The 20,679-nt window shown below is 43.3% G+C and overlaps 1 protein-coding gene across 1 annotated transcript in view; it reads right to left on the reverse strand.

Annotated features, from left to right (window-relative positions):
• Positions 1-20,679, reverse strand: part of ryr3 (ryanodine receptor 3) — an 85,006-nt gene that overhangs the window by 20,433 nt on the left and 43,894 nt on the right. Inside the window, 40 exon segments of the mRNA XM_017033627.2 lie at positions 146-267; positions 347-414; positions 495-610; positions 861-984; positions 1,075-1,150; positions 1,232-1,294; positions 1,716-1,859; positions 1,977-2,066; positions 2,174-2,252; positions 2,522-2,685; positions 3,188-3,328; positions 3,472-3,562; positions 3,738-3,958; positions 4,089-4,258; positions 4,763-4,883; positions 5,382-5,484; positions 6,262-6,445; positions 6,981-7,116; positions 7,319-7,422; positions 7,720-7,852; positions 8,623-8,737; positions 8,825-9,098; positions 9,885-10,019; positions 10,104-10,206; positions 12,123-12,323; positions 13,083-13,692; positions 14,121-14,333; positions 14,421-14,647; positions 14,809-14,895; positions 15,996-16,152; positions 17,493-17,653; positions 17,746-17,794; positions 18,030-18,193; positions 18,329-18,537; positions 18,760-18,934; positions 19,043-19,248; positions 19,537-19,681; positions 19,833-19,992; positions 20,085-20,168; positions 20,419-20,523. Of these exon segments, the coding sequence (XP_016889116.1) occupies positions 146-267; positions 347-414; positions 495-610; positions 861-984; positions 1,075-1,150; positions 1,232-1,294; positions 1,716-1,859; positions 1,977-2,066; positions 2,174-2,252; positions 2,522-2,685; positions 3,188-3,328; positions 3,472-3,562; positions 3,738-3,958; positions 4,089-4,258; positions 4,763-4,883; positions 5,382-5,484; positions 6,262-6,445; positions 6,981-7,116; positions 7,319-7,422; positions 7,720-7,852; positions 8,623-8,737; positions 8,825-9,098; positions 9,885-10,019; positions 10,104-10,206; positions 12,123-12,323; positions 13,083-13,692; positions 14,121-14,333; positions 14,421-14,647; positions 14,809-14,895; positions 15,996-16,152; positions 17,493-17,653; positions 17,746-17,794; positions 18,030-18,193; positions 18,329-18,537; positions 18,760-18,934; positions 19,043-19,248; positions 19,537-19,681; positions 19,833-19,992; positions 20,085-20,168; positions 20,419-20,523 (6,030 nt within the window).

Consider the following 20,679-nt stretch of genomic DNA (forward strand, 5'->3'; position numbering starts at 1 on the left):
CGGGTGGGAAAAGAAGAAATTTAAAGAAAAACCAAACATAGGAAACAACAGATGTGAGGGAAATCAAGGAGACGGCATCCTCCTCCGGCTGTTCCCAGAGGAGGAGGAGGAGGAGGACGAAGAGGAGGAGGTGACTGTTCTCTACCTTGTCACCATCTCTTTCTCCTTGTTGGAGGCACAACCGCAGCTACTCAGGTTCTTGCTGGGTGTGGACAGGAAGTAGAGGCAGTGGTTCTTGAAAGACTGATCAATTAGAGGAAGTAGCACCTGCAGAAAAAAACGTGGAGATTTTAGACACGAAAAACAGAAAAATCAGGCGTTTGTGGAGTCTACTGTATTTCCAGACCTTGGCAAAGAACTTGATTTCCTGGTCGTGAGGGGATTTGTCCGTCTTCCCACTGGTGGCCATAGCCTCTGCAGTCAGATCAAAGTTTAAATTCTATGCACAGAGCATGAGGAAATCAGTCTAATTCACAGAAACATCAAACACTCACCCAGGTGAGCGATGAACTCCTGAGCCGAGTCGATGTATTTCAGCAGAGTCTTCAGGAACCTGAACGAAAACCGTTTCTCCATCGAGGACGCCTCCTGCTCCATGTCCTTCAGACCTCTGGGAGTCACAATCATAACATGGACATGTTTAACCACAACCATTAACTAATGCTCAACTCGCCTGCTTTCTGTTAACAAGAAGATGTAGCTAAATTAGCAATGTTCAAATACAAAATAGCCAAGAAGAAAAGTTGGAAAAGTTTTTCACAGCATAAAAAGTTTAACAGATATTTTTGACTTATTTTGTTAAAACTACGCCAGAAATGAGTACATTTTAATAATCAACAGCAGGTTGATTGACAGCCGACCTTGTGATCACATATCCACTGATCTGCAGGAACTTGAAGAGCTCCTGGGCCTTCTCTCTGTCTCTGTACTTCTCCTTAGCTGTCAGGGTGTCATAGGGAACCAGCAGTGGGTGGCTCCCTCCTCCTGAGATGGAAAAAATTAGAGCTGCAGCAGCTGTAACAGCATCAAGAAGAAATATTCACACATTTATTTAAAGACTTTCTGTGTGCACACCTTTGCTAATGAGCTCAGTTTTCTTCTTCTTGGCCCAGATGTTGTGGTAATTTTCTGCAACCACCTCCACCATCCCCTGCACAGAAACAAAAAAACATGAGCATTCTCATTCTAATTTTATTCTCCAGGAACAGAAATCACATCATTCAGCAGCTACCTGCAGCTCTCTGGACAAAATGACAGTGTGGAGTTCCGTCGGAGCAGGAGAGAATCCATTGACCTGCAGAGTCAGAGGGAGGGAAAACGAAAACGACAATGAACACATGTTTCTTAAAAAAACGTTATTTGACATTAACTGACCAGAATAGATCAATGTTGGTCAACAATAGAGAAAGAGAAACAACTAAACAAACAGGTAAAAATAAAAACTAAAAATACACAAAATCTAAACTGGGCAAACATTAACCAAACTTTATCCAAAAACACTATATAAAAGGCACAAAAAAATTATTTAAGCTGTCCATCAATGTTAGCCAAATATATTTTTAAAATAGTAGTCAGCAAATAATGTAGTAAAATAAAAAGGCTAGCTAGCTCTAAATGCTAATTTCTTAGAGAAATATCAATCAAAACTTGTGCAGAAGACCTGAAGAGAAGCCAAATACTAACCAACAAACATTTGTAACAACGTTTTTTTTTACCTGAGACTCTGAGAGTTTGCGTTGCTTCTCACTCTCCAGCTGTTGGAACATGGCTTCTCCTTCCTTGGTCCTCTCTATGTTCCAGCCCATGGCCAACATGCTCTTCAACGACTCCTTCACTGGCCAGCGGTAGGTTTCTCTCTCCTGGGAGAAGAGACATTTTTAATATATATATATATATGTGTAGTTGAGAATTAAAACACACGTTCTGTCATTAGTAGTATTCGTAGTAGTACCCAGAGTACCGGTGTGATCCAGTACCTTTTCGCTCAGTGCTTTGTAAGGTCTCAGCAGTGGGTGAGTTCTGGCCTGTTCATCCAAACTGTCTCCATGTTTCCAGCCCACTGACACCTGCAACAGGAAGTACGTGACGCATCTGTAACACAAATCGACTCTGTGCGTATTCACAACACGTCGTACTACTTCAGACTAGTGCATGCTGGGTATGTGACACCGACCTTCTCCGAGGACCACTTGTCATGGGAATGCTCTGCATATTTGTTGGCAATGTACTCAAGTTTTTCAGGAAGGGAGATGCTGCGACAGAGACAACGGGAATGTTTAGTACCACAGCTCAGTCACGACGACGACGACAACGACAACAACAACACAGTGGTACACACACCGAATGATCTAATCTGACATTAGCGTATTAGCTTCATGGTTATTAGAAGGTTCAGTGCAGGGAGAGCTTGGTTATTACCAGGAACACATTTATTTCACCTGGTATTAACCATCAGCTGAACATTTACAGCTGGGTTTATGTCCGTTTGAGTGTCGAGTGTGAACATTATCTGTCCACTCACTTGGCAGTGTTGACGGGTATGGGGTCAAAGTTTCCTTCTGTGTCCACTGCAGCCTGTTTCTCCACCGTCGCTCCGAGGCTGGCGTCCACGAAGTCGGGGGGCAGCGCTCCAGCGATGGCACACAGGCAGGACTTGGCCATTTTGAAGAGTTCGGCGTCATATTTCTGCACCAAAAAACATCCGCCAAAACAAATGTGTCAACATCTTTTCTCTCACTCGTTCTTTATTGGACGACGTCAGGCGGACGGTGAGAGGAAAAGGAAAGTCAAAGAACAAGGAGGAGAGAAGTGAAGAGAGAGAAGGAGGGAGGGAGACAGAGAGGGAAGGAGGGAGGGAGCCTGGAAAGCCTGATCTGAGGGATGCTCTGACACAGGCTGATAAATGATTCATCTGTTTTCTGGCCTTCTCCCCTCACAGCCTCTCCATCCAGCCTGAGCTTCACTTCGTCTGAATAACAAAGAGCGTTTCTCTCAGAGGAGCCTCGTCAAGTGTCAGAAAGTCAGAGTTTTTTACCAAAGAAAAGAGAAAGAAATACAAGAAAGAAAATTGAGGGGGGAAAAAAACCCCCACAGTAACTCCCCTGGAAGGAGATACAGACACGTGTTCCTGCACAAACCTCCGATGGTTCGTCATTAATATTTATTCCGAGGCATTTTCTGTTTGTACCTTCTGAGACAATGAGTCAAAGATTCCCCAAAATAGTTTCTTTGTCAGTAGGAGTTCCTCCTCGGAGGCTGTGCCAAAGCTTCCCATACCAGACGGCAGACAGTAGTACTTCCAGTTCTGCTCGTAGTGGTTGGTCAGCAGCTGAAGAACAACCATACAGAATGACACAGTCAGGACATTGATTTATGACTTAGAAAATAAAAAACACTACATTCATGGGCCTGAAATATGGATCCAAATGATGACAATGTCATAGGAACAAGACATTAGTCTCAGTGTCTCACCCGCAGAGGTATCTTGCAGTATTCTGTGAGCATGGGAACGTCAAACACCAGGCGTCGCAGCAGCTGCTGCATCATGGACGGACGCAGGTGCCTGTAGAAAAGAAGAAAAAAAACATGAAAGAATTTAATTTTAAAGAAATGTCAAAGAAACCTCTTTGTTTGTTTTCACGGAGAAACGGCCATTTTCTTATACAGAGGATTCTGTTCCTCGACATCTGACATGTGACGGTTCTGTTCACTCCGAGCTGTGTCTCAGTGGGACATACTTGCAGATAGCCAGCAGGCAGTCCTCGATGGCGTCCCGCTGAGCCTTGGTGAGCGACCTGCCCTTGGACAGCCTGTAGATGGTCTGCAGCGTGGAGTCCACCAGCTGAGCGTAGTGATCCGTGCTGGCAAACAGGGCGGCGCAGCGGGTCAGCAGAGGCAGCAGGGCCGAGCCGATGTATCTGTTCATGGCCAGCGCCGTTTCAGTGGTGCTCAGCACTTCCTGTGGGTCGGGTATTAAAGTACTACTGTAATACTAACGTGACTCATTGAAAGCATATATGTTAGGGTTTGATTGAAGTATTTATGTGGTACAACTACAGACACACACGGTGAAAAACCCATAAACTCACCGTGTCCAGAGAAGCTGAGGCTCGGAGGTCAGGCAGGAAGCCAACCTCCAACATCTGCAGCAGGAAGGCCTGGTCCTCGATGCCGTAGACCCTGTCCAGGAAGAGCACCATGGGGGCCTTGTGGTCGGGGCAGAAACAGGCCGACATATCCGGCTCCGTGACTGTGCCATCTAGAGGTCAAACAGATGTATGAAGCACTGTAACCTGAAACGTATCTTTATATTCTGCAGCAAATAGAAGTGAATTTGAAGTGACAGGAGGCTGAGCTGCTCGGCGCTGCCTCAGGACTGCACCCTCGATTTTCAGATAACTGAGAACTTTGACGCAAAGCGTTAAACAAAATGATGAAAACACCCAGTGGCAAAGACTGTTCCTTCCATGCAGGAACACGGGGCAGTTATTATTTATGAATACATGAATAATGAAGACGCCCACAGGTGGTTTCACAGTGAAATTAAACACGATCATCTGACACAGCTCCGATTATTTATTAAAACCAAGGAGATCAAATGGTAATATTTTATATTCAGGCTGAAAATCTACTGTATTTTGGTGTAAAATTAGGACAAGGAGATCAAATGGTAATATTTTATAGTCAGGCTGAAAATCTACTGTATTTTTCAGTAAAATTAGGACAGCAGCCAGCAGCAACAGGCAGTCACCATAGTCCGTACCTTTGTTAACCATGGGCATCTTGAGTGGGATGCTGATGATGCCCACCAGGTCTGAGGTGGGGACCAGGGAGCGGAGGATGGCTCGGATACGCAGCGCCTCGCCTTTACCTGCGTTAATAAGCTGTGACACAAAAGAAAAGACATTTAAGAGAGATTTAAAACAGAAGGCAACGGAGAAAAAAAGTCTGGACTGATTTATTATTATTATGTTTATTTCCAGGTACTGAAGGTAAAACCTTAATGCAAATGTAGTTTGAGTTTTCTTAGCTAAGTTTCAGCCACATTTATGTTAGTTTCTAGCAGAACATTTTTAAGTTTTACTGAACATAATCATTTCTTAGCTTTTATAAAGTCAATTAAATAATATTTACCTATAGCTGCTTTATTTGACCTCCAATAATTATTCACTGTTGCTTCACTTGAAACATTTTCTTAGATTTTCTAAAGAAAATCAGTGTATTACGGTGGCTGTTGAATATAGACAATGATGAGACACCGTGTGGCTTAAAGTCAAGGATTTTGAATGAACATGTGAAACTAAAAAAATTAAAAATAAAAGTCATAAATCCAAAAGTCCATAAATATCAGGTCTTATCATCGTCGGTGTCAAAATCCTCACATGCATCTCTGGAGCGCAGCGTCCCAGCAGGTCAATCAGGGCGGAGTAGAAGGACATGATGGCGTTGCCCATGTGGATGACCTCTCCTTCTTCTTCTCCACTGCTGACACACACACACACACACAGAGAGATACAACAACAGAGTGAAACACAATATCTTATCATAAATATATATAATCTTAGGAACTGTAGCACATTGACCAACATGATTGACCAACATGACTGACCAACATGACTGACCAACACGACTGACCAACACGACTGACCAACATGACTGACCAACATGACTGACCAACATGACTGACCAACATGACTGACCAACATGACTGACCAACATGACTGACCAACATGACTGACCAACATGACTGACTTCAGTGAAGCAGCAGAATAAAGCAGACCATTTTGCAGGATTACAGACCGACCACAGCGTCTGCTGACCGTCTGCTGACCGCCTGCCTCGACGTTCATATTGATTTTCAGAGCCTTTACTATTTTTCTGCACTTCAAGCAAAAACAATCTCCTCCTTCATTAAAATGCAGCCAGTGTTTTACAGTCCTTGAATACCAATGTGGAGGAGGCACCGACTGACACTGCACCGACTGACACTGCACCGTCCACCGCTGCACCCAGGCAAGTTAATTAGTTAGTTCATTTTTTTAAACACTAGATGTTAATTTACCCTCTTCAGTAAGTGGGAAAATGAATAAATAATAAATAATTAATACTAATACTATGATTAAATAACAGTATTTGACAGTAGATACTGCACGTCCTACAAATGGTCATAAATGTCTCATATACAGTAGCTGCAACACAGACCAAGTGTGTCAGTAAACTACAGAGGACAGATGATTCTGACACATATACACGTATCTGTACCCAGTGGGGACTCCGACAGGGGACTTGGGGAGGTCCAGAGCCGGGTCCTCAGAGATCTTGATGGCCTCCTTCATGGCAGCCAGCAGGCCCTGGCCCCCCTCCCCTCTCAGGGCGGGGCCGAAACACTCGGGGCGTCTGATCAGCAGCTTTACCACCACGTTGGCATTTTCTTCCACACTTTCACCTGGTGTGAAAAACAAAAATCAGCCGGAGAGAAGGAGATTTCATGATTTAATTAAGCATGAAAAGACTGGATCCGACCGAACCTCGGAGAGAAATGCAGCCCCAGGGCAGGAACAGGCAGGAGGAGAGCAGAGAAATGCAGCCCCAGGGCAGGAACAGGCGGGAGGAGAGCAGAAGAAGAAGCTGCTTTTCTTTTTTTTGTTTTTTACGTTCTCAGATTTGAGATCATAAAAACGTTCATCCCTTCCAGCAACAGACTGAGGTTTTTATTGTCTACAAACTCACTTAACCTACAACACTGCTGCAGAACTATAAAACCTGGGTTCTTTACAACACAGTTTTTTAAGATGGTGATGATGACTGGGGGGGTGGGGGGAGGTGGGGCATGGATTTATGTTGCCCCCCGAAGAAGGCAACTTCAGATTGTTTTGAAAACTAACTTTTTTGCAGACATTCTCATACTTTATCATCTTGTCAAAAATATTTAAATAACTTCTCGTTAGTACTTGGAATTACTAAGAAGAGAGATCTCGTACCGTTGGAGAAGACGGCGAACCTCAGGAAGGACAGGTAACGCTCGCCCTCTATGGGATTCCAGCCCAGGTCTGGGTAACCCTTAGCAACCAGCATGGCACAGCTCTGGAGACCACAACCTGCCAGGTAGGTCACCACCTGCAACCAACCAACCAGAACACTTCAACCATGAATATGTGACGATGATGTTTTTAATTTTAAAAAATGACATTTATAAAAGTATGTCTGTGGGAGCTCTACATGTCACGCTGGCAAGAAGTGGAACTTCAGCTACAAATGCCTAAATGATGCATTCACTGCCGTCCCTGAGAACCTCTTACTGAGTTCATCAGTAACAAACCTTCTCCAGGTCGGGCTCCTCCAGGGCCAGAGCCAGACTGTTGTTATCCATCACTGAGGACGCCGCCACGTCCAGAGGAGTGGAGCCACGCATGGCTTCAGAGGCTGGAGACAAAGAGAGACAAAGAGAACAGGACGAGAAGACAATGACTCCTAACAGAAACAAACCAGAATTTATTTGTATGTTCATACTGAAAATTCAATCAATTTCCTCTGAGACTTTTCTCCAAAATTTTGATATGGTAGGGCAGTGCAAACAAATTATCATTAACCCAACTTCAAACTAACTTCATCCGACCTGAGAATAACTATGACATTTTCTTTGTTGTTTTTAAAGGTTAAAGGTCAGTCGAGTGATGTTTTTTCCTTTCAAATCCGTTTCAGTGAATGCATCAGCGTTACCCAGTCCGACGCTGCTGTTCTCCAGCAGGTAACTCAGGTGGTCAAACATGGCCTTCTGGTTCTGGCGGCTGATGCGACAGAAGTAGCACAGGAAGCGACAACAACTGGCCACCATCTTTGGGAAGGCGATTTCCTGTGAAGGGAAATGAAAAAATCTTGACTTGCTGAAAGAAACAAAGTCAGTCTGACGTGAGAAAAAAATGAAGGTCCTAAAAGTCAGAGATATGTCTTAAATCTGGCATCAAACCCCTGACTTTGTTCCTCCTCATCGTCACTTTATTCCAGCCCTTCTTTTTATGTCGTTCCATTTAAACCCATGATCCACCGACACCCTGATGCTGGGGTCGGACGTAAACGGTGAAGGACTTTCCATTCTCGGTGTTGTGATCGTAAAATGTGAGATAAGCCTTTATGACGGGCGCAGACCTTGAACAGAGCCAAATATAAAGGATGTGACGCTGCATCCTCCGACTGTATTAACTGATCTGAATCAGACCGAGCTCTGGAGGAAACACATTCACTCCAAAACCATATACGGCCTCTGATCAACTGGTTTAGGATTTTTTTTTTAACCTTTATGGTATGAGTCTTAACATTTCTCAGATTAAAGAAAAATTCTGACTTTGTTTTTGACAAAGATAGATTGAAGTAAGACTCTTGAGTTTTTCCTTTAAAATTATGAAATATTATGAAGAATTTCTACCGAGCCAAAACCCTGGATTTCCTCCCAGAAATAACAGACTAGAGTCAGCTTTTAAATCTGCCAAAACGGCAGCTTTCTCTGCAGTTACTGTTATTTATCTGTCAATCTTTCCTTTGCTTTAACGATGTAATGATTACGGTGACATTTTTTGTCTTCATTAATTGTGCAGCAGTGATTTGAAGTCTCTCACACACACTCACCTGTGACTTGTCTCCGCCCAGCACGTTGACCATGACCTCCATGACGGTCTCGTGCATCCCCAGGACTCTCATCAGATTAGGGTGTTGGTAGAAAACCTTGTTGTTCATGATGTCACTGTCAAGTCACGACATTCCGTTACAGCGTTAACGTGTGTTCACCTGAGACCGGCTACAGCTACAGGTCCGTGTCGTCAGCACTCACCCCAGTCCGTCGATCATCAGCTTCTCCTCCTCCTTCCCCATCCGCACCGACAGCAGGGACCTGATTTGCCCCAGGGATGCCAGCAGATTAATGGCATCCTGCACGGACGCAGCGCTGATGGTGTAAGACTTCTTCATGGCACGGAGCAGCTCCCCGATGCCGTCGTACTGCCTCCTCAACAGGCTGAACATCACCCGGACCAGCTCCGGGTCCTGGATGTGAGACTCCTGGGCCCAGCTGGTGATGGTCTGGGAAATGAGCTCTTTCAGGTTGGCTGAAAAAATGAGAAAGATCAGCATTAACGCAGAGATCTCTGGGGTACTTTGGTTCTCAGATGAAGTTTTCTGTTAACATCTTGTATTTCTATTTTGAATCTCAGTCTTCCAGTCCATCTGTGTATATATACTGTATATTGAGCATTAAGCATTAAGATATCTTTCTCAGACAGAGGTGAAGGAACTCTGCATTATTTAGTACAAAACAAGAAAAAGACATTAGGGATGGAATTTAAAACCCCTGACCCCAATGAAAAAATGTTCTTTTACTCCAGCTCCAGTGTTTCAAAGAAACTTTTCTTCATCCTTGGATCAAAAACGATGTAATTCATTTATTTTTGCCAAAGATGAAAACTGACTTTGGGTTTGGCTTTTTAACCATTTTTGTCGCCGTAGGCCTGTCAGATGTCGACTTACTGTTTTTTGTTTTTTTTTAAATGGTTTGTAGGTATAGGTTTAGGTTTGTACTATCAAATGTTAGAAAAAAAAACCACAGTATAGATAAAGAATATTCTGACACTATGATAATTTCCGTGATGCTCACACCACTAGTGAAGTCTCCCAGAATAAAAATCTTTAAAATAAATTGTTTGTCTGCCCCTTGGGCCTTTTTTGTTTATATTTTTTATCAAAAATCTGTCAATTTTACACTAGCTAGCCTGCTAGTAACGTCGGAAACTTCAAAATCCAATTATTAGCTCTCATTTTCTGAGGCCCCTCTGGTGAACCACTGATCTAGATCACCTCCTTTTTCCTAGCATGATCCCTGAGGAGTAAGGACTTACTGGGAACCGCCTGCTCCTTCTCCGTGGGCTCCTCCTCCGTCTTCTGAGGTGGACCTTTGATTTTGTAGAGGAGAGCGAGGAGACGGCCTTTGATGGACGTGTCCTGCTCCTCCTCCTCCTCCTCCACGGGGATACCTGGAGAGACAAAGGGAAACCTTCATGTTCAGACACACCAGGCTGGAGAATCGAACGTCATCGTTTACAAGGTGGAGTAAACACCGCAGTGCAGACGCAGCTCCTCGTGGAAGGAGTTGAGCTCCTCCTGGATCTCCTCGGGACACGGGCAGTCATCTCCTGCGCTGAAACTCAACAAGATGTTTATCTGCACAAACACAAAAACAAGTCGACTTAGGTCAGAGTGAAGTTGTTTCATTAAACAATAAAAAAAGAAAGTTATTCCAGAGCAGCAGGATGACAGCAGAGAACCATCGTGAATATTAACGTCCAGGGATTTTAGCTGGCCGTAAATCTGTTGTCGCTCCAAATCCGTCTATAACAAATTAAATATAAATGAGGGGCTTTCTTGGACACGGACACTTCCTGAATGTTCGTCTCTATTTTTAAAAGCCCTCAGAAAGATGTGGCAGAATTTGTCCAGCAGTAAACACCTGCTACTGACCGTTAGCAAACATGCTGCAGATGGAGGTTTGTTTTCTCCCTCAGTTTTGCAGATGTCAGTTTGGAGCCCTGTAATAAACCAGTGACGAGAACGAGAACCTAAAAGGACACGGACTCGGGGCATCAGCAGGTTTCTGGAGGTCTATTTATATTCTCTCTGTACGAGAAACACACGTTTGAATGGATTGTGCTCATTGGTTCTGAGCCTGTGGCGCTTCACTCTGCTGACACAGTATCACAGACTGTGGTGGAAAAAACTAATCACTGGCTCTGCTAATGGTGGAGAAGAGGGCAGTTGAAGGTTTTTAGTTTGAGTTACAGTGAACCACTGAACACCTGTGAGCCGAGTTTATCACGACACCAGACAGAAGGTTTGAATGAATGATACCAAAGTGGAAATCAAAGACTTTGCAGGATAAAAATCCAGTCTTTTTTATACAAATTAACTTCTTATCTTGTCTGAAAAAAAAAAATACAATTAACATTGCTATAATTTTCTGGCAAAAAAACAAAAAAATCTTAAATTGGAATTACAAAATATTTGAGCCAAGGTAGTTTTTAACCATCTGGTTATAATAATGCCTTTGTGCCTGCGCATGATGGACATTAGAAACAAGAAAACAATAACAACAACGGTGTTGAGATAAATCTATTTGAACTCCAATGATGAACAGCTTTGATGGAATAAAAATCAAACTGATGTAAAACCCATGAATCTGACTGAAGTTTTGTCAACAACGCCACCACCAGCCTCTTAGGTTGACTGCAGAGAATGTGGAGAAATAAAAAGACAACGCTGATGCGTCTGTTTCAAGGTCTCCGACTTCTCAAAACATTTCGTTTCACATCAGGTCAGTAACGGAAACCAAAAAGCTTCAGGCGCTGAATCTGTTTCCTCTCCTTTGGATTCTTAATTTATTCTTTTGCACAATCTATTTAAAGGATATTTACACCGGGGAAACCTCACCAGTGCTGCTGGCAGCAAAATTAATGAATCAGGGCTGAGTTTATTATTAACTCTGATACCATTATAAATATGAACTTTTACATTTTATGCCAATTTTTCCCCCTATTATTTATTTGGGGTTATTTTAAGGATTGGACTTGTTTTAGCAGCAACAAACCTTAGAGTGAAATCTAAATAAATGTTCATGTTTACACTGCCAGTATGTATTTGGATCAAACCTCGTCTCATGGCATGAAACTAAAAAAAAACACGGTCTGACAGTGGAGTTTACTGCCTCAACATCTGCTGCAAGATCAAGTAGAACCTGGAGGAGATTTTTTTTTTAGTCTGGATGTTCACGTGTCCTCCAGTGTGAATCCTTAGTGTATATCTGTGTTTAGAAAAACACTTTCCTCTGCTGACGATGCTCCAAACGTCCTACAGAGTTCCCCGGGCCGTGTTTTTCTTTTGATACTTATTGTTTTACTTTTAAAACAAAACTTTGTATTTTTTAGTTGAACAAAAAAAAAAGCTAAAACTGAAGCTATAAAAACAAAACTTTTCCAGCGACGGTGTTCCAGGTTACTGATCTTTGTTCCCAAACGTATTCACTCTGATCTGACACCTCAAACCCAGGACTTAAACGCCGGCTCTTCGGCTGTGAGGTGTCGTACCTGCTCCTGTGGTGGGGATCGGAACTCTTTGGTCTTCTTGGCGGTGACGGCGGCTGACAGGTTGAGCGCCTGCATCAGCTCGTTGTAACGGAACTTCTGGTTGAACTGCAGCTTGGACACAAAGCTGTCGGAGAAGGAGACGATGGCTTCGATGCGGTGCTTGAGCTCGCAGTCGCAGAAGTAGTGGAGCAGCTGACACATCTGAGGAGAAGAGAGAGCGGAGATCATTTCAATCCCACTGTCTTTGTTGTTCTAAAGAGTTCCCAATCCATGGATACTGGGATAGACTCTGAAAATCTAGCTACGTTTTTTAATTCTGATCATAAAACGGGCATTTGAAGGTAACAAAATATATTATTAGGGAAATGGTTTTCATCTAAAATCTGCAAAATATATTTCCTTATGCTTAAATATGTTTCCAACATAGTTGAATATATTTTATTAAATTGATTCAACAATTAATTTCTTACATTCATGTATAAGGAAGTCACTTTAAATATTTAAATTTTCTGATACCTAAAATAGAAAACTTTAATGTGAGGTTGATTGGAAAATTTATAATGATGATGTCTTACTATTTGTGTCTTACTATTTGTGTCTGAAGCTTTTTTTTTATGTGAGGTTGATTGGAAAATTTATAATGTACGCAGATGATGTCTTACTTATTTGTGTCTGAAGCTTTTTTTTTTTAACTTTTTTTCCCTTTTCCCTCCTCTGCTCCTCCTTCTACTAAAACATCCTGACCTGAGGAGTTTGGTTTGGTTTGTTGTCATTAGTATTCCTCCACTGTCTTCTGCTCAGTGAGTGATAAATTACATTTGTTCTGAATCACTGACTGACAGAGACCTGGTCCAGCAAATCTCATATGTTGGTAAATAGTCATTTTTGAAGGTGTTCAACAAATATTTTTTCTCTCTGACTCTATATGTGAGGAAACATTTAATGACGGTTTTTTATCACCTGACGTTTGACAGACTCTGGCAGCGACTTCTCCAGCAGACCTTTGACCGAAGCTTTACTCTCCTTGGTCTCCTCCTCTCCAGCCTCCACGGCCTTCTCTTCGTTCCTGCTCACATCCTCCTTCTCCCCGGCCACGGCCACCTCGTCCCCTCTCGCCTCCTCGCCCTCCTTGCCCTCCCCAAACACGTTGGGGTCGATGAGGAGGAGGATGAGACTCACCTCCTCACTGGTGAGGACTCCCATGATCAACAGCGTTCCGATCAGCTTCAGGATGGGGACGAACTGGTACTCCACACTGCCACCCACTGGGTCTCGGATGTGGGTGCCCCCGCCCTGCACGGCCTCCGTCAGCATGCTGATGGCCTTCTCCTTCAGGGTGCCCAGAGGGATCTGTGGGCTGTACAGGTACTGGTGGCGTTTAGGGGCGATGATACCAACAGGCGAGAAGTTGAGCCGGGGTTTGAGGGAGGTGCTGAGGCCGACTCCGGGCAGGGAGTGACGCTTGGACTCATCTGGGAAGAGCTTGATGGAGTGAGTTTCATCCGTCAGCGGGATGATGAACTCGTTGTTCATCATCAGACGCGCCTCCTTGGCAGTCTCCAGATGGATGCTGGGAACAAAGACGTTTCTGTTCTCTCACAACGTCACACTAGTTAGCCTACCGATCGAGCTACGAGTTAGCCAAGAACATCGCTAAAACATTCGCATAATAATTAAGAACAGGGATAACTAGAAAGGATCGATTATAATCATAAGTCAGAAAATGGTATAAGTACAGTATAAGAAACTGAGATTTGTTATGAAGAAAAAAATGTAAGCTTTACATTAGCTAAATAGTTGAAAATATAGTTAGTCCAGAAATGGCTAAATGTTTACAATATGATTAGTAGGGATTAATTAAGAATATGTAAATACTAAATTAATTAGTTAAAAAACAAACAAGGAGTTCGCCGCCTTTCTACGAAAATACTTCATGTGTGGTTCTACTGCCCCCTCTGGTCTTGGGTTGTAATAGTCATCAAGAGCACATGTGCAAACCTGATGAGGACATTGTAGAATCCGTCTCTCAACATTCCAGACAAGTACTGGTTGTCAATGGTGTAGAGAAGCTGTGATTGGTCCAAGTGGCTGCAGAGGGCGTGAGCCACGCGGGTGTTGCCCAGGGCACAGAGGGCGCAGTACAGCTTTAAGGTGTGGTAGTGGAACTTCCTCAGGTCTTCCAGCTCAGATAACTCCAGGATGTCCAAACACCTGGTGAGAGTACGAGTGGTTATTTTAAGATGAAACTCCTCAGTTGAACAGAGTAGGTTCTTGACCTTCTTGACCTTCGTGTCCCACCTGTTTTCCTCGGGAATATGCACAGCCAACATCTGCAGCGGTTCCAGACACTGGATCACCCAGCCGTGCCTCTCACTGACCCGGGCCGTCTCCACACTCAGGAAGGTGTTGGGCATCCGGCTCCACAGCACCGATACGATGGTCTGCACGTCCAGTCGCGGTGGGCACTGAGGCACGGGGTTCCTCTGCTCACTCTTAAATATGGCTGAGGAGAGTGGCATGGCATCCTGGGAAAACAAAGGATACAAAGATGACAACAAAGAGCATTATTAACCATCAGGACGAGGAAAGTCATTTTTGTTCTTATTGTCTATCCTCCAGGGTTAGCTGTATTATATTTATGGATTCTTTTTTTTTTTTCTGAGAGTGCAAGGAAGAACAAACGTACCTTGACCTTGACGAACTCAAACTGGAACAGGTTGGCACTGGTGGGGTGAACGAACACGGCAGGGAAGAGCTTTGTATTTGGCTCCACCTAAAAAGAAAACACACACAGACGTTATTGACAACATGCACTTTTCCTTTACAACAACGTCTGCAGCACATCCAGATCCTCGTCGTCCACCAAGTGTTAGATTTTAAAAATGGATCGTCCTATCGACAGCTTTGAGTCATCTTTCAAACCTTTGTGTTCATGGATTGGCCGCAGCTTCAAATGTCAGTGTACTGTAATGGATATTAGCTGGTGAAAGGCATCATCATCCATCAAACAGATAGATACCAGGGGAGCAGGATTTAAAAAAACAAACACTCTCTGATACACTGACAGGACTTGAAGACTTCCATCCGGGTCCACAATTCCTGATACACTTTTTGAAAAAGTAGGAAAAAAAGACCTGAAAAACGTCAAGGGCAAACTATGGCCTGTGGACCAGAGGGTGCCCGCTGGGCTTTCTAATCCAGTCCGACCAATCTGGGCTTTGAGTGGTCAGTTCTACCTGATATGTTGTGGGCAGTTCTTTCCCATTGGCGGTGAAAGAGACCAGACCAGTGGCCAGGTCAATCAGACAGCCGATGTCCAGGTCAGAGCTGCCGGTGGAGGCGGAGCCGACGGCGTCTGCTGCACAAACCATGTAGCAGTTGCTCCTCTGGACACTGCAATTTTTAGCAAAAATGTAAATATTGAGATAAATTTAAAAGTGAACTCAAGGTCAAAGTGTGATGTTAGCATCTTAGTAAACAGAATCAAGACCAAGTGTGAATGTTTTTCATTCCTTAATTTCTGAATTTATTTACGGCGAGGAAACTGAAATCTGCTCAAAACTGAAGAGGACATCTTCTCATCAAAGCTCCGTTCATGGATCCTCGTTGATTTGTGACTCAAACCTCATTCATATTCATTCAGCTGCACAAACACAGGCTCCACTCTCTGGAATATTAAACAGGAATGAATCCAACTGAACGAAACACTTGTTGATGTTTATGTTGAGCAACGTTCATAAAACAGTTTTTATGTCGGATTTGGTCTTTTTGTTTATTCTATTTTGTTTTAGATCAGTTTTTAAAGTTACATTTTTAATTTTATTCTAGCAGAGTCTCGGTCAAAAAATCTGGGCTTTGAGTGGTCAGTTCTACCTGATATGTTGTGGGCAGTTCTTTCCCATTGGCGGTGAAAGAGACCAGACCAGTGGCCAGGTCAATCAGACAGCCGATGTCCAGGTCAGAGCTGCCGGTGGAGGCGGAGCCGACGGCGTCTGCTGCACAAACCATGTAGCAGTTGCTCCTCTGGACACTGCAATTTTTAGCAAAAATGTAAATATTGAGATAAATTAAAAAAAAATTAAAAAGTAGAACTCAAGGTCAAAGTGTGATGTTAGCATCTTAGTAAACAGAATCAAGACCAAGTGTGAATGTTTTTCATTCCTTAATTTCTGAATTTATTTACGGCGAGGAAACTGAAATCTGCTCAAAACTGAAGAGGACATCTTCTCATCAAAGCTCCGTTCATGGATCCTCGTTGATTTGTGACTCAAACCTCATTCATATTCATTCAGCTGCACAAACACAGGCTCCACTCTCTGGAATATTAAACAGGAATGAATCCAACTGAACGAAACACTTGTTGATGTTTATGTTGAGCAGTGTTCATAAAAACAGTATTTATGTTGGATTTGCTCTTTTTGTTTATTCTATTTTGTTTTACATCAGTTTTTAAAGTTAAATTTTTAATTTTATTCTAGCGGAGTCTCGGTCAAAAGTACTGTAATTCTGAGAGCAATGAAGTATTTCTACATCGTTTCAAAATATATTCATGGCCCAGTGTTAGGGTTTTATCTCTGCGTTTGTTTGATTAATACGATGATAATGATGGAAAATGTCGTGTATAAACACAAGAGCAGATTTCTGAACGGACTCAAACCAGAATCCATCAAAGCACCAACTCATATCCATCAATACAAGTCTGGGATTATTACGTTCCGGAGCCGGAGCCGGAGCTGTGCAACTGCAATGATTCAATTTAATGAGTTTTACTTCCAACGTAGCCTGAGGTTTAATGGCCCTAATTCAGAACCCTCAAATTATAATTAAATAATTAAATTGTACTTTGGCAATAAGTGAACAATGACTTTTTTATGTTCACATGGACATTTGGAAAGTCTGCAGTATTTTTCCCAGAATACAATTCTGTGATGGCAACGGAAGTCAAGGACAAACCCCTGAAATGTGACAGAATTTTACATCAAATATTAAAATAAATGACTTGGTGACTGCTTAAAAATGAAAGCAGCCACAAACAAATTAATTTTAATGATAATAAAAATATTATTTATTGTTTGTTTTACAAAACAATTCAAGGATTATGAGTAACTTATTTCAATTTATAAGATTTATTTAGGCTTTACTTTTAGCATTCCTGAGTGAAAGTTTGAGCTAACCTACATTAGTGCTGCTAACCTTTATCTTCTTTAGATTTTATTTTTAAATTTTTGTTATGAAAGTAAAGTAAATGTTATATAGATTTTTAGCTTCTGTGTGGCCAGTTTTGAAATATGTTTGACAAAGTTAATTATTTATATATCACTGAATTTTGAAAAATGTCCCCTGAACCTACAGTAGCTAAGCGACACTTGCCTCTCGTGAACTCGCCCCCTCTCATCACCCAGGGTCACGGTCACAGTTCGGGTCTTGTTGAGGCTGAAGTTCTTGCTGTAGTAGTGATAGTCCGGCGTGACCCAGCCCACCCACACCAGGGTGGGATCCTGACCGGCAAACACTCTCACCGAGTGGTAGAACTGCCGTTAAAAAAACAAATGGAACCAGGGGTTAATTTGACTGAGGCGACACTGAGCTTCTTTTGTATCGTTAGATTTGACAGTGAATTTACGGTGGTGATGCTTCCGTAGTCTACACTTCCATCTTCTCTTGGAGGTTGGCTGTAAGGAATAACAGAAAAAACAGGGTGGACTCAGGGTAATGAAATGAAATCTGGACTGAATTTCACAACAAAATAAATTCTGAGATTAAAAAAAAAAAAAAAAAAAAATGGGTGTAAACACAATAATTTAGTCCCGAGAGTGCAGCCAGAGCCATCATTGTTCATGAAGCAATTCCAGGGCTGTCCTGAGTTAATGACTTCTTAAAGCAGCACAGACGACACAGACGACTGACCTGAGCTTCACAGACTCATCCAGCAGCATGTCTGCAGAGTAGAACTCCACGGGCATGCTCAGGCGACAGTACACCATGTCGTTGTTGCTGTTCTGGGTGCCGAACGTCTTGTGGGTGACCTTCAGGCAGGGAGGACTGTCCACCGTCCCGTCGATCCTCGTCACCTGGTTGAAAGTGACAGATTGGACGCAAACATCTACAATACCAAGAGCAAGTGCATGAAGCTAACGACGCTAACGACCAAGAGCAAGTGCATGAAGCTAACGGCGCTAACGAACAGAACGGGAATCTCCATTCACCTCGACGTGCATGTGGGTTGGAGGAACGTTGACAAAGGTGGGGAGGCGCTTGCTGAACCACATGGTGATGTCCCGGTTCATGTTGACGGCGAAGGGTTCAAAGCCTTCCTGCAGGCCATACATTGTGTAGTACTTAAAGGTACTGGCATCCTTGCCCAGGTTCATGCGACCGATCTGGGACAAACCCAGACTGCACACAGGGATGAAACCTGGAGGAAGTGACGGACAGGTCACATTAACCACAGTGATTGTCCTTTACATCTAAACCATTAACACATTAAAGCTCCACGGCCACAGAGGACTTTTTAAAAACTGCCCCATCGTGAACACCCTCTGACCTCTGACCTCATGCTAAACAAACCCAGCTGTTTAAACATAAAAATAGAGAGAAATAAGTAGCACAAAAGTGCAGCGGAGCTGAAAGTCCTCACCGTCCTCCGTTTCAAAGTCGGTGAAACAAAGCTCAGAGCCCTTGCTGGTGATCAGGAGTTCTCCGTTCAGGGTAAAAATCATGGATTTGTCCTCCATATTGATCATGCAGCCAACCACGTCTCCCTTTTGCCAAGGATGTCCAAATACACGGCTGCCTGCGTGCATACGTTGACCCTTAATCCAAAGACAAAAAAAAAAAAGAAAATGACATTCGTGCTACAAAAACGGCAGAATATTGGTTAAAAAAGAAGTATCTAGAGTTTTGTTTTTTGTTTTTTTTACCCTGTATCCATCAAAAACAAAGCCCTGGTCGTCCACTCCCAGCTCAACATCTGGTCTGCAGCCCGGTCTGGCCCAGCCCACCCTCATGTCACCTCCACTCAAGGCTTCAAATTCAAAGTACCACTTCCCTGTCGTCACGGCGTACGTCTGCTCCACGCGGAAGAAACGAATGGTCTCAATGCTCTGGTCATCGTCCACATGTACCACTAGGGGGCGATAGTGGAGCAAAAAGTGAGAAAAAGCAGGTCCTTCGTGGACGAACATGAACGAACAAGTCCCACCTTTTTTTTTAAACATTTCTTTTCACCACTCAAAGTGCTGAGAATATCATTACAAGTACAACGCAACATAAACTAGCACCTTGTAGTACTATACTCTAAATACCCAACTAGTTATACACAAGATCTGTTAAATGTTAGTACTTGTAAAATGATACTTTATATTTTAAATATCAGGCCAGCCTGGACAGTAAGATTTGAGAGACACTGTCTCACCCTCCTGGTCCGGGGGATCGATGTCATATCCATATCCGACCACTGTTCTGATAGCCTCCCTCAGACTGTCTCTGTTAGACTTCTTTGTGCGTTCATCTAGCAAAGCGTATGGCACCAGGCGAGGGTTACGTCTGCTCTTCAGATCCTGACCCCAAAAAGAGTAAATCACAGTGAATCACAGTAAATCCCAGTAAATCCCATTAAATCACAGTAAATCACAGTGAATCCCAGTAAATCCCAGTACAAAGGCACAGACAGAGGCCAGTTCCAACAAACCTAAGGCGAGGAGCTCCTACCTGCTGGATACCATAGGTCCATCCTTGTTTGATTCGGTCTTTGGCCCACACGTTGTGTGCGTTCTCGGCCAGTTTATCAACTAGAACCTCCTGACCGGCGTTCAGCTTCACATCAGAGAGGTCCAGTGGCGCAGGCTTGTATCCATTAGACATCACGTAGCTGGACACCACATGACAAACCATTAGGATAAACCTGAGCTTATAATTACAGTGCATCTTTCAGGATGATTTTAAAGAGCAAAGACTTCTTACTCTTTGGGTAGTTTGATTTTCTTCAGATCATCCTCGGCGTGAACGTTGACCTGGGCAACGTGGCAGCCCAGCGCTAACAGAGTCCTGTAGACAAGAGAGAAACGAATAACGTTTCACACCTGTGGTCAACCATTTCAGAACTAGAGCAGATGTTTGTGTTGAACAAAGACAAATCTCTTCAAAGTGAGATCCAATAATGCTGATTGGTGGAGAACACTTTTCCACTGGACTCAATAATGCTGATTGGTGGAGAACACTTCCTGCAGCTGGTTCCACTGGACGAGTTAAACCAGGTACAGTAAATGGGTTCTATAATATAAGTGCCCGTCCTTACTTGAGCGTTTCACTCGACATCTGCAGGTTGTAGTTCCTTTCAGTTTCAGGCAGCTTAGCAAAATCCACCAGGCAGGGGTGCTGCCGCTTGTTGTCATCACGAACCGGCGGAGCGACGAGCAGAGTGTCATCAGCATACTGTCATAGCTGCCTGCATCTGCTTATACTGCAGGCTACGAATAATGGTAACACAGTGTGGAACGTTCCTGTGGCAGGTGTTGACAATAGGACGTAGAACTGGCCCAGTCACATCACCTGAACC

This window comes from Cynoglossus semilaevis, chromosome 7 (genome assembly GCF_000523025.1).
Source record: "Cynoglossus semilaevis isolate Cse_v1.0 chromosome 7, Cse_v1.0, whole genome shotgun sequence".
In the NCBI taxonomy this organism is placed as follows: domain Eukaryota; kingdom Metazoa; phylum Chordata; class Actinopteri; order Pleuronectiformes; family Cynoglossidae; genus Cynoglossus; species Cynoglossus semilaevis.